This window comes from Acomys minous (assembly GCF_964271855.1).
Source record: "Acomys minous genome assembly, chromosome: 19".
Lineage (NCBI taxonomy): Eukaryota > Metazoa > Chordata > Mammalia > Rodentia > Muridae > Acomys > Acomys minous.
The window spans coordinates 28430518-28444052 of record NC_140499.1 but is presented as its reverse complement, the minus strand read 5'-3'; the positions used below and the strand labels follow the sequence as shown (position 1 = coordinate 28444052).

The 13535-nt window shown below is 37.7% G+C and overlaps 1 protein-coding gene across 1 annotated transcript in view; it reads right to left on the bottom strand.

Annotated features, from left to right (window-relative positions):
- The window catches only part of NAA15 (N-alpha-acetyltransferase 15, NatA auxiliary subunit), a 64814-nt gene that overhangs the window by 11935 nt on the left and 39344 nt on the right, over window positions 1-13535 (bottom strand). Inside the window, exons 11-16 of the mRNA XM_084769256.1 lie at window positions 11883-12052; window positions 9962-10114; window positions 9111-9239; window positions 8179-8392; window positions 4597-4790; window positions 1205-1313 (exon numbers count right to left, since the gene is read on the bottom strand). Of these exons, the coding sequence (XP_084625382.1) occupies window positions 1205-1313; window positions 4597-4790; window positions 8179-8392; window positions 9111-9239; window positions 9962-10114; window positions 11883-12052 (969 nt within the window). The remainder of the gene's footprint in view (window positions 1-1204; window positions 1314-4596; window positions 4791-8178; window positions 8393-9110; window positions 9240-9961; window positions 10115-11882; window positions 12053-13535) is intronic.

The following is a 13535-nucleotide window of genomic DNA, read 5'->3' as shown; positions in this document are numbered from 1 at the left end:
AGCTCTGTGACTTTGAGGCCAGCCTGGCCTACTAAGCAAGTCCAGGACAGCTAGGACTACAAAGAGAAAATTATTTAACTAATCAATTTCTTTCAAAGTTATAATTGTGAAAAGTAGAAAATACAGTAAGATATATTTTAACTACTTAAAAAAATCTATCAAAAACCAATTTTTGTTATCTTTTGACCATTTCTTCCTAATTACTTCTATAGTATTATTATATACCTCCATAAATATATTAACAACTGGGCATGCTGATACACACACATGATCCCAGGCTTGGGATGCCAGGATTGCTGCCAAGTTCAGGTCTAGCCTGATCTACAGAGTGAGTTTCAGGCTAGCCAGGGTAACATGGGGACTTGTCTCAATAAACAAATATATGTTCAACTAATACTAAGTTTTACATCTTATTTCAAAATAAAAGTTATATTAGAATTTATCTATATTATATATTGCTCACATGGCCTGAATTCATATGCCCTGCTTCATAACAGTTATTTTCTGATGTAACAGTCTTAGCCTGATCCTACTAATAACCAGCTTTTCACTTCAATTCATACTACTTTAATAAACATTTCCAATGACTTGAATTACATAAATTCGGTACTATGAAGTTTTGTTATTGTCTATATACACATATATGAGATATAGATAGATAGATAGATAGATAGATAGATATAGATATATCACCCTAAATGTGAAAGACAAGACTATTAACTTCTCCTTCACCTTGTCCTTCCAAACAACACAGACACCAACACTGTTGACACATTCTAGTGGATACTATTTCCTTCAGAATCCAGAACTATCCTCTTAAGATCCAGCTCAGGAACTGGTTTATATTTATGACATCAACTCATAACAGCTAAAAATTATCTGATGCTTAGCTCTGTCACCCACTATTCTAAACTCTGTACTTATATTAGACAACATTACCAGAAACCCTCAGGTTCTTTCACATAACATGTTAGGTGATCACTGTATCTGACTTAATACTAGGGACCAGTGTGCATCTGCTGTTGGGCTCTGTGTTCTCTAAGAGGACAGATACACCAATGCATTTCCTACAACAGTCTACATAGCATACATCTTTATGAGGAATCTGTATTGGTATCTGTCAAGAAATGCAATAGTGATGGGTGACACTAACCCTAAGAAACATGAGCAGTTTTATCACATCTACTATACCCTAATATCCTACCTTTCCTAAAGTAAATCTCAAAGGCAAAAAGATGAGTTTCTATCTTGTTCTTCACCAAGTTCTTCAACGGTGTTAAAAACTTAATAGCTTCTTCCAATGGTGTTTCAACCTAACAAAAATGAAAGACATTATACAAAAGGAATTAAGATTCTTGAGGAATATGAACTTAATTTAAACTATTTTCTTTGGCCACAAGTAAAAAATAAAAGAAGGCACTTACCAGTTGCCCAGAAATATATTGTCAAATTTCACCCTCCCATAAGTTACACAAAGGCAATTTTCAACTCTAGAACTGTCTTCAATGATTTTTTATTTAATCTTATTGTTTTGATGTACGCTAGTGTTCTGTCTGTGTGTGTGTGTCTCTGAATCACTTGTGTAACATGGTTCTCAGAGGCTAGAAGAGTGTGGAATGCCCTAGAAGAGACTGGAGTCCAGACTGTTGTAAGCCACTAAGTAAATGCTAGTCTCCAAGAAGGGGAGTTTAAAAATGACTGGCTAGGTGCCAGAGACATGGCCCACTAGTTAAAGAGCAATTGCTGTACTTGCGAGGACTAAACTTTGGTTCCCAGCACTCATATGGTAGCTTACAACCATGTATAACTCTACACCCTCTTCTTACCTCTGCTGGCACTAGGCATTCCTGTGATGCACAGACATACATAAGAAAAAGACTCATACACATAAAATAAAGCAAATGTAAAAGAAATCATTCACTCATGTAAAAGAACAATACAGTCTGATGGCCCTGGGGAAGTATAAAGAGAAACGTTGAGCAGTACATGAAGGAATTCATGAATACCAATTACTGACTCATGCTAAACTGGAGAGACAAGTAATTTACACATTTTGTTGCTATGTTGGGAAATAGACATACACATGTCTCACGAGCCAGGTGGTGGTGGCGGCACACACCTTTAATCCCAGCACTTGGGGTTGGGGTGTGGGGGGCAGAGGCAGGCGGATCGCTGTGAATTTGAGGCCAGGCTGGTCGACAAAGTTAGTCCAGGACAGCCAAGGTGACACAGAGAAACCCTGTCTCAAAATCAAAGAAACAAACCAAAACAAAAGCACATATGTCTCATGAAGATTAGACTTCAAAGCAGGTTTTTAAGTTTGGAAATTGTATGCTGGGTATGGTGGCTCCTGCCTGTAATTCTAGCACTTGATTCTTACAAAGGAAGACTGCTGCAAGCTTGAGGATGACCTGGGCACCAAGTGTTCATCAAAACTTTAACTAAACCCATGCCACCTTCCATTTCCCCATGGGTAGAATTACTGATGATAGCTAATGTTACTTATTTATCTATTTATTTTGGTTTTTTGAGACAGGGTTTCTCTGTGTAGCCTTGGTTGTCCTGGACTCACTTTGCAGACCAGGCTGGTCTCGAACTCACAGCGATCCACCTGCCTCTGCCTCCCAAGTGCTGGGATTGCAGGCGTGCACCACTGTGCCGGGCAAGGTATTTAATGGTTTTATTTTATATGTATGCTATCTTGAGTTGATTATCATTACATGTCCCATCTACAAGTACACTTTAGGCTATGTACCCATATTTGGCAGCAACTTTTAAACAGCCTTCAATGTTGCAACCAATAATTATGACATCTTGATGTACTCTGCCCTTGCCACTATCAGACAGGTATGAACATTGCTGGATTAGCCATCTCTGAAGTACTTATATTAGGAAGGGAAGGGTCTTATGTTCCTAGCAAGTAATAATACTGTGTAGTGAGCAACAACCTATGAGAAGGGTTCCTTCTACCACTTTCTTCTCAAACAAAGCACCCAGAAACAGTTGCTTCTGAAACCCTTTAACACTAGCTACTAATAGTCACTAGACCATATTGTGATGTGTGGTACAAAAACAACACTGCAGGCCCGTGTGGCAGAAGGACAAATTATTCTTTCTTTATTTAATAATGCTAGAGAACATTTTTGTACATGAGAAACTTGTGAAAGCCTTTTTAGATTAAAACATTCAAATTTTTAGAAAGTATCAAACATTTTTGATAAGGAAAACCCTGAAAATATGACAATGAAGGAAATTTTTTCAACAAATCTTTTTATTTATTTACCCTTAACTACTTGACAATGAAAACAAAAATTGAGGGGGCAAGAGAGTATGTTATTGTTTAACTGTTTCCAGGATATTAAAATGCTCAATTCTGAAAGGAAGCTACGTAAGGGGCAACGCAGAGACGGAGGCCGTTCTTACCACAACAGTAATAAATAGGTTGCAGAAAGAGAACTGAGGTGAAGACTGAATGAATCAGAGAATGAGAAGGAGCCAGAAGATTGGGAAAGACTGCTGAAGTTAGTTTGAGGCCTAGAGATTGAATATGTGAGCTGGGAGAGGAGTTTGAGCCAGAGCAGCTGAGTTGAACCAGCCAGCAGTTCAGAAAGAAGAAGAAAGGGTGAAAGAGCCTGAAAACATACTTTCTGGAGGCTAGAAGCTCCCAACGCTAGCAGACAGATGCAATAATTCCCAGAGGTAACAATTATCTCAGGAAAATAAAAGTTCTTTTTACAGGCCAGACTCAGGAAAACCTTCTAAAGGAGGCGTGACATAGCAGTTCTGCTTTGCAGGGAGCTCAGAGAACACTATTCTGTCCCAATAGTTACACAGTGTAAAAATGTGCAAATACGGCATGTGAGAGTCAAATCACATTGCTTTCCTTTACCACTACTGCTATTTCTAAGAGGGTACCAAGCACCTGCCCTGTATAAATGCATTCTCTGTTTCTTTCATATCCTAATTTTCTTACATAATGATTTTAGATTTCAAGTGATGTGCTTATTCCACGGGTTTAGCACAATTATTATCTCCATGGACTAGGATTCTTGTGAACAAAGAAAGACAGGTTACTAACCAATATAACTTATGTGACAGTATCTAGATTTGGGCTCGATGGTTAAAATTCTCAAGTCAGAGTCTAGATTAAAAAAATAAATAAATAAAGGGGATGGAGAGATGGCTCAGAGGTTAAGAGCACTGGCTGTTCTACCAGAGGTCCTGAGTTCAATTCCCAGCAACTACATGATGGCTCACAACCATCTGTAATATAATCTGGTGCCCTCTTCTGGTGTACATGAAGACAGTATACTCACACACATATATAGAAAGGAAGGAAGGAAGAAAGGAAGAAAGACAGACAGACAGACAGACTGACTTAAAAAATTTCCCCAGACAGGGTCTTGGCTAGGTAGCCTACGTGAGCCTGAGAGCCTGAATTCCACAAGCTGTCCTCTAACTGCCACATGCACAGCCACACACATACATACACATCTGTACAAAACACAAATACATAAATCAGACTAAAAACTGTTTTCAATATCAAAAGCCTACTGTGGCACTCACTCACTTGTGCTAAGCATGACTACGAAATACCTTGGCCAATTTCTCTGGGATCAGTTCCTCTTTGGGGCCTCCAATTTCCTCATCGTCATCATCCTTTTTCTTTTTCTGATTTCTCTGCTGTTTTTCTTTTTCTGCATTTTTTTTCTCTTCTTCTATCTGGGCTTTCTTTTGAGCTCTTCTTTGTTTATTACGTAGCTTCTTTAATTCTTTGTCAGACATGTTTGCTGTAGAAAGTGTTAATAGAATTATAAACATGTTAACTAAATAAGTCACTGTAACCACTTTTAAAACTTTCAACTATTTATTTTATGGGTAAGGGTGTGTGTGGTTTGAAATGGCTCGCACAGGCACATGTATCTGAATGCTGAGTCATCAGAGCGGCACAACCTGAGAAGGACTGGGATCAGGACATAGTTCTGCCGTGCCTGCTGCCATACTTCCCACCATCCAGATAATGAACTGAAACTGTAAGCCAGCTCTCTTATGTGGTTCTTTTTCTTTTCTTTTTTTTTCAATATTTGTTTATTTTATGTATATGAGTATACGGTCTTCATGCACATCAAAAGAGGGCACCAGATCATATTACAGATTGTTGTTAGCCACCATGTGGGTGCTGGGAATAGAACTCAGGACCCCTGGAAAAGCAGCAAGTGCCCTTAACCACTGAGCCATCTCTGCAGCCCCCAAGTGTTTCTTTTGTAACAGTTCTCTTGGTTACAGTGTCTCTTCACAGCAATAAAAGAATGACTAAGACAGAGTGTACGTTTGCATTTGTTATGTGTACTATGTGCACAACCGATGCCCTCTTTTGCAGGAGTAGCAAGTGCTCTTAACAGCTGAACTACCTCTCCAGGCTCTATTCCCACCCCTCTAAAGTTTTAGTTCTTTAACAATTTACTTATTTAAAGCATGTGTATGTGGAGGGGTGGGGTGAATGCACATGCAACACCTACAGAGGTCAGAAGACAGATCCTCTGAAGTCAGTTATGGGAAATTGTGAACCATCCAACATTGGTGCTTGGAACCAAATTTGGGTCCTCTGCAAGAGCAGCACATGATCTGCTCCCTGCTCTTAATTTTTTCTTTATTTTAAACCAACTTTATTTTGTATGCAGTAATATAAATACTATAATAGGATGATCTGACATAAATTTTTCTGTTTTTGTTTTTCTTTTTGAGTAGGGTGTGTTGGTACATGCCTATAATCCTGGCAAAAGGCGGTGGATCTCTGTAAGTTTACGACCAACCTAGTTGACAGTGAGCCAAGCTAGCAAGGGCTACATAGTGAGACCTTGTGTTTGAAACAACAAAACAAAAAACAAAAAAAACCACATAGAAGATTACGAAGGAAGGGATGGAAGAAAGAACGGGCAGGCTTAAAGTGAACATTGTGGGAAACTTAGCAATAGAGTTACAAAACTTATCAAATAAACTAAATGACCTTGCTAAGGTGATTCTCCAACAAAAGCCTTGAATGTAACACTTCTTGCTGTAATAGCAAAAATGCAAAAGAAAGCTAAAGAAGTACCAGGAGCTGCCAGCAGAAGTAAAAAGTGTGACATTAACATCCAGAAGATGATGCCTAAGAGTACCATTCACAACAAAATGGAGATGCCAACAAAATTCACAGAAATAGCCATCATGTTCCTAATAGAACTGTACAGGAAGAACCACATCAAATTTGGACTGAAAAGAAACTATTAAAAAAGAGCGAGAGAGAGAGAAAGACCCCTTAGACTCTCATAAAGAGAAAAGGAGAAAGTAACCAGCTGCAAATAAACGCTGGTTTGTTTGTTGTTTGTTTGTTTGTTTCTCTCCAATCTCCCTTTGCAGCCTAGGATGGACTATTTAGTGAGTTCCAGGATAGGATCCACTACTGAGTGAGATCATGTCTCAAACTAAGCCAGTTGCTATTTAAAAATCTACTTATAGTACATCAGAAATGAATTATCATACGAGTACTATAGATAATTTAAACCAATATATGGTTTTTGTGTAAGTGATTCAAAATCCCAAGTACACAGTGGCTAAAGAGGGTCTTGAAACAATCCTGACAATATGAACAGATGACATTAGGAAATTGAGGATTTGTGGTTTGGGGGGGTGGGGGAGAGAATGGGTTTTTGAAGTGATAATAAAAGGATTCAGGCTTACTTCATGCAGTCTCCAAACTAGCTTTTCACTATGCTATACGTACAAGCTATTAAGTAACACTATGCTAAAATCAGTGCATTTTTCTGCAGTAGACAAGATACTAAGCACTATCAGTTTCTTAAGTAGGGCACTCATAATTAAGCAACTATAACATGAAAGTACTGCAAATGACATGAAAATAGGTTTCATTGTGTTCTAAACACTTTATCAAAGCAAGAACAAGCATGCTATGAACTAGCCTTGAACTTCAAATTTTCTTGCACCTGTCTCCATGCTTGGGTGTGCCATATATGTTATTACCTGCCATTATTATTATTATTATTATTTTTCCCCAAGACAAGATTTCTCTCTAGGACAGCTCTGGTTGTCCTAGACCGACTTAGTAGACCAGGCTGGCCTTGAACTCAGTGATCCGCCTGCCTCTGCTGCTGAGTGCTGGGATTAACGGCATGTACCACCGTGCCCAGCTACCTGCCATTATCTTAAAAGGGCTCAGGTCAGTTCACCACAGTAAAATGGTCATAAGTTAAAAATACTTACACATACACAAAATATCTTGACAACTTGCTACAAAAATGGTATCAAAAAAGTTAGATGAAAATGATGAGCCACATCAATTTTTCTAGTTTTCTTATTTTTTAAATCTAATTTTTTTTTCAAGACAGGTTCTCACTCTACAGGCCAGATTGGCCATGAACTCATTGTGACCTCCCTGAGTTCTGGGATTTAAGGTGTGAGCCATCTTTCCTGGACAATTGTTTTAGTTTAACTCTAAGCTAGATTTTAATGTTCAAGCAAAATATATCTTATACTGGGCTAATTACAAATTGCTACTAAAAAAGGAATAACGAGAGCTGCTGAGGTAGCTCAGTGGGTAAGGGCACTTGCCATCATGTCTAACTACTCAACGATGGAAAGACAGAGTGACACATGCACACATGCAGGCACCAAATAAATATAACTAGATTAAAAAAAAAAAGAGTGATAAGTTATACTAAAGAGTCAACACTAATGTAGAGTTTCCACACAAATTATATCACTAGCAATTATAGTACTATACTTAGCTGAATAAATCTGATAGTAAATGTGAATCTTAAGTAACTTAAGCTCATTAGATTCAAACATCTAATCCCATATTGAACCCCTGGCTAGGAAAGTAGCTCAATAACAGAGTACCTGATGAGGAAGAGGCACTGGATTGGATCCTTAGTCACCCCCAAGTACCTAAGCAAAACTCTCAAATCAAAACCAAATTAAGTCTATGCTTAACTTATTTTGAAAGCATAAAAGTAGTTTTTCTTCCACTGCTTAGCAAAATTCACAAAAACCCATCATTTTCTATCCTTGGATAACAACCACTCAAGCAGATACTCAACTAAACCTTTGGAGGTCAGGGAACTGTATTATTCACGACAATAAGTACCTATAAACACAACAGAGCAAATAATGATGTTATACCTGTATCAGCCTCATGCTCTTTGTTCTCATCTGTAAGAGGGTTGTCATGAAGTTTCAAATAGATCTCAATAGCAATTCTTGCTGCTTTGAAGTAAAATGGATGCTGTCGAAGTACATCTTCTAGTTTTAATAAGTCCACGTATGATCTAAGGGTAATCTTCCTCATACAGTATGTATGGAAGTCAAACTGGTCATCAGTGATTTCTATAAAATGCTAACAAAATTATCCTTTTATTATCATTGGAGTATAGCATTGTCTTAAACCATAAAAGCAAAGTCTTGGAACTACTTGTTTCTTTAGCATGAAAAACTAGTAAAAAACAAAATTTACAATCGTTGATGTATCTGGCATATAAAGTTAAAAAATACAGTTGGTTATTGCCTAACAAGAACTGAATAATTTAAATGAAATGGGATAATAATGCTTCAACTATGTTCACGAATATACTTATTTCCTCTTTAATCATACTCACCTAAAACTATTCTGACAAGCCATTCACTAGTTAGAATGATGTTACTATATAGTAGGCACATATACTATACACAGAGATCAGAGATCTTATTTTAAAATCTTATGGCAGGGACTATAGCACATACTATTTGGTAGGGTTTTTGAGGCTACAAATCTGAAATCTGTACAGCATGCTATTACATGTAAATCAAATAGTAAGTCAAGAAATCAACAATGCCATTGTTTAACCAAGCACGGACATTCTGTATTTCATATTAAAAATGTCAACATGAGCAGGGCAGTGGTGGCAATTGCCTTTAATCCCAGTATTCGGGAGGCAGAGCAGGAGGATCTTTGTGAGTTTGAGGCCAGCTTGGTCTACAAAGAGAGCTCTAGAAAGCCAGGGCTACACAGAGAAACCCTGTCTGGAAGAGCAAAACAAAACAAACAAACAAGAAGCTCACATATGTAAGGTACTTACTCTCTCGATTTCATGACATTTCTTAAGTGCTTCACCAAATTTGTTCATTGCTTTGTATGCCTGGGCGCACTCTGTCTGGAACCACATGCACTGCATCTCGTTCAGGTTCTCTACTGCTGATGTGCCTTCCTAAAGAATCACACAGTGACCGAGAAGATCAGCACCCAATATTTCACTTTACCATAAGATTTAACAAGGAATAATGGTCAGCTCATCAGAATTCTCTGAAGCAATTTTTTTAAAAATTCTTATAAAATAGCTGGGAGTGGTGGCACACACCTTTAATTCCAGCAAAGACAGTGAATCTCTGAGTTCCAGGCCAAACAACAAAAAGCAAAGCAAAACAAAACAAAAGCATGAATGCAAAGAGTAGGAAGCCTCAGGTTAGCAAAGACAAAATGTAGGCAAAGGAGGAAGAGATGTGTTTGTGGTGCATAGGGCCGGGTGTAGACACCTGCCTCTGCATCCCAAGTGCTGGGATTAAAGGCGTGCACCACAGCGCCCAGCTACAAACCAGTTTTAAAAACCAATGTTCAACTATACAAAAATATTTTATTTAATGATTATTCTTCTTCTAATACAGTAATTTAGTATCTAGACGATATTGATAATAAACTTGAGGGACTGAAAAAATGGCTCAGGTTCAATTCTCAGGACGACTCGACTTTTAGTTCAAGGAAATGCAATGCCATCTTCTGGCTTCTGTAGGCACCAGGCATGTTCATGATTGGCAGGTACACATGCGGGTAAAATATCTATACACATAAAAGAATTAACTTTGAAAAAGAGAAAGATATGAATACAAAGTCAATTATGTCTTCTTTGCAATCAAGAAGATTAGCCATACAAACCCTCGTAAACTTGGAGCACATTTCTTCAGCCTCTTTAATCAGATTGGCTTTTAACATGTATTTTGCACACTTAGAATTAATAAATCTGTCTGCTGTGTCCAGGGCCTGGGCTTCATCCATCCACCTGGCAGCTTCTTTAATATTCCCAGCATGCTTGCAAGGTACAAAAAGAAAATTAAACAAGTAAATATAATTGTACTGTGTTAAGTAATTTGCGACCTATAAATAAACAAATGAAAGAAAAGGTATTTTTCAGACTCAAAACCTGAGTTTGGATCCCAACACCAATATAAAAAAGCTAGTTGTTTAAAAAAAAAAAAAGCTAGTTGTGATACCTTGAGTTTCTAATCCTAGTATTGAGGGAGGTTAAGACAGGAACATTCACCATGCAGTGGTGGCTTTAATCCCAACACTTGGGGGAGGCAAAGGCAGGCAGATCGCTGTGAGTTCGAGGCCAACCTGGGCTGCAAAGGGAGTCCAGGACAGCCAAAGCTACACAGAAAAACCCTGTTCCGAAAAACCAAAACAAAGACAGGAACATTCCTTGAACCCACCAGGCAGCCAGTTAACCTTGCAGAAGAGGAAAGCTCCAAGTCAGAAAGCTATTAATAAACATTCCCCCACTAACCTAATTCTAATGTATTTATCTGGCAAAGCCACAAAACTGAGTAAAACTTGGCTTTAAAACATTTGGAGTAGCAAACAAGATGGCTCAGCGGGTAAAGAAAAACTGCTGCCAACCTTGATGATCTGTTCAAACCTATATACATATAACGGTAAAAGAGACAACTCCTATTATCTTCTGACTTACATGTACATGCTGTAGAAACATAAGCCACTTCCCTCAAAATAAGTAATGTAATTTTAGAAAATGTTTTTAAAGTTCTGGGACACAGAATGCTGGTGCACACTGGTAATCCCAAGCACCTGATGCATAAGTCCACTTTTTAGGCCAGCCTAGATTACAGGGACCATGCCTTTAAAAAAAAAAGCCTGGAGTGGTGGCAGTGGTGTATGCCTTTAATCCCAGCACTGGAGAGGCAGGGGCAGGCAAAGGGAATCCAGGACAGTCAGGGCTACACAGAGAAACCTTGCCTCAAAAAAAAAAAAAAAGTAATTAAATATATCAAAATAAAGACAGTAATAACAAAACTTGCAGGTGGGTGCACTTAGTGTCTGTCTAGTACATATGAAGCTTTGGATTCAATACCCAGGACAGTCAAGGGGGAGAGGGTGATTTGAAAACTACTTAATTCTATTATTTTCTTACTAAATGTATCATTGGTCGACAGAAACTCCTCTAAAAAGCTTGATTACTGGATATACTGAAAATTAGAAAAGAGACCAACTTCGACATTAAGAACATGTACCATAAAATTCTCAAGCATAGCTGAGGAATTAAGTCAAGAGATGGTAGCATGTACATTCAAAGTACAATTGTTTTACTTCATTAACATCAGATGTTACATGTGATCATACTCAATTGTCAGCAGAAACACACTTTATAGTAAATAACTATCAACAAAATCAAACACAGGTGTGCTTGTCTGTACACAGTTTTTTGTATTATATAGGTGTCCCCCCGCTCCTCCTCTACCCCCCCCCAAACCCCATGACAGGGTTTCTCTGTGTAGCCTTGGCTGTCCTGGACTCACTTTGTAGACCCAGCTGGCCTCAAACTCACAGTGACCCGCCTGCCTCTGCCTCCTGAGTGCTGGGATTCAAGGTGTGAGCCACCACGCCCAGGTATTATATAGTTATTAATGAGTGATCAAATAAATGTAACTACGATGACTCCAAGAACAAATCAGACTGTTATTTCTGATATATTTTAGTTACTCTACCTAGAAGCTGTAAAACAACAAAAAACTATGACCAATATCATTACCTTATGAGAAAAAAGGGGGGTAAAGGTTTTTACCTTATAGATTTTAGCTTTTACAAGAAAGAGTTCTATCAATGTTGGTGTACTTTCAATAGCAGTATTTATGTATTCCAGAGCAATAGAGGGCTGGCCAATTTTATCATAATGTTGTGCCAAATAGTACTGGACCCAAAGCAATGTGGTTGGAGGTTCCTCCTTTCCATCATCTTGAAAGGGAAGAATTAAAAAAACAAAACAAAACCAGATTAGATATTAAATACACTAAGAGAACATTCTATCCCCATACTGGTCCCTCCATTTAGTAGTTTTAGAGAGGTTTGTGTATCTATCTGGCTATAATCTATAGCTAAGCACATTAAGACCTACCAAAGCATGTTTTTGTAAGTGAACCTTACCATAATACCTTGCCTATAGTAAGATTCTAAAAAGAAAAGTGTGAGTGTCCAATTATTTACATATGTATGTATATATGTTCGTGTGTGTATATATATATATATGTATATGCATTTGTAATGTGGACATTTTCATTTTGGGTGACATTTTTAGATATTAATATTACGTCAAATATGTAAAGATCAACTACAGACTGAATAAAAGCTATATCCAAAGAAAGACAAAAATTATTTCTTCTGTAATTTAGTTCAAGATGTAATTTTAGTATGTAAAAATTAAACATACAACTCACACATCAAAAATGTTGTCCTTAAATATAAATTTCTATAACCTGAGAACTCTATTTGCTTTTTTTTCCCTAATAAAAGCAAGGTGGCTCAGAGGACAAATATTCTGAGAGGAACACACTACCTCCCCATCTGATAGACCCGCTCAAAGTGCTACTACACATCCATGAGTATGTCACTGAGCCTCTTCCACATGTGTAAAGTATATAGAAAAATGATGATAATCAAAGGAACATCATGATAATTAACCAATGAAACCATGGTATGCCTTTTTAAAAGTACTGTTAAAATTAATCTGAGACCTAGAAACAATGGCCAGCTTACTAGCAATGTGCACCCCAGGTCCCACGGTGGGCTATTCCACTATTGAAGCCAGAACTCTGTGGGAAAAATGATTCCAGGTCTTCAGTGGTAGTGCACAAGATAAGTGCTCAAGATCTTGTCAGCGATAAGTTATCACCTACCACCACCGCACTTGAAAGATGGAGCCACGTAAAATTAAATAAGTATCAAGCATGCTTAAGTAAATTTCTCTTAAAACATTTATTATATTCACTTGAGTGTATGTGTGTTGCATATATGCTTGCCACAGTGCACATGCAAAGGGTAGAGAACAATTTTTTCCCCTTAAGTTCAGTCCTTTTACCATGTGGTATCCAGGGACTAAACTTATTAGTAATCAGGGCCTGAATCCCTATTATTTAAAAAATAAAATTACTTGCCAAGTTTGAAGGATACAATGAAGTAGTCTACTCTTTTGAAAACTGGTAATAGAGCAAAACAAAGTATAACAAAGAGGGAAAAAAAAATCTTGTTTTCTCATACAAGCTGAAATTTTTGGAAATCAAGTAGTAAGAGAAATAAAACATACCTTTCAAAATAACAGTATTTGCCTACTGATAGGCAATTTTGGCTCACTCAGCTTACGTTTAAAAAAAAATTATCAGAGGCTGGAGAGATGGCTTAGCAGTTAAGAGCACTGACTGCTCTTCCAGAGGACCCAGGTTCA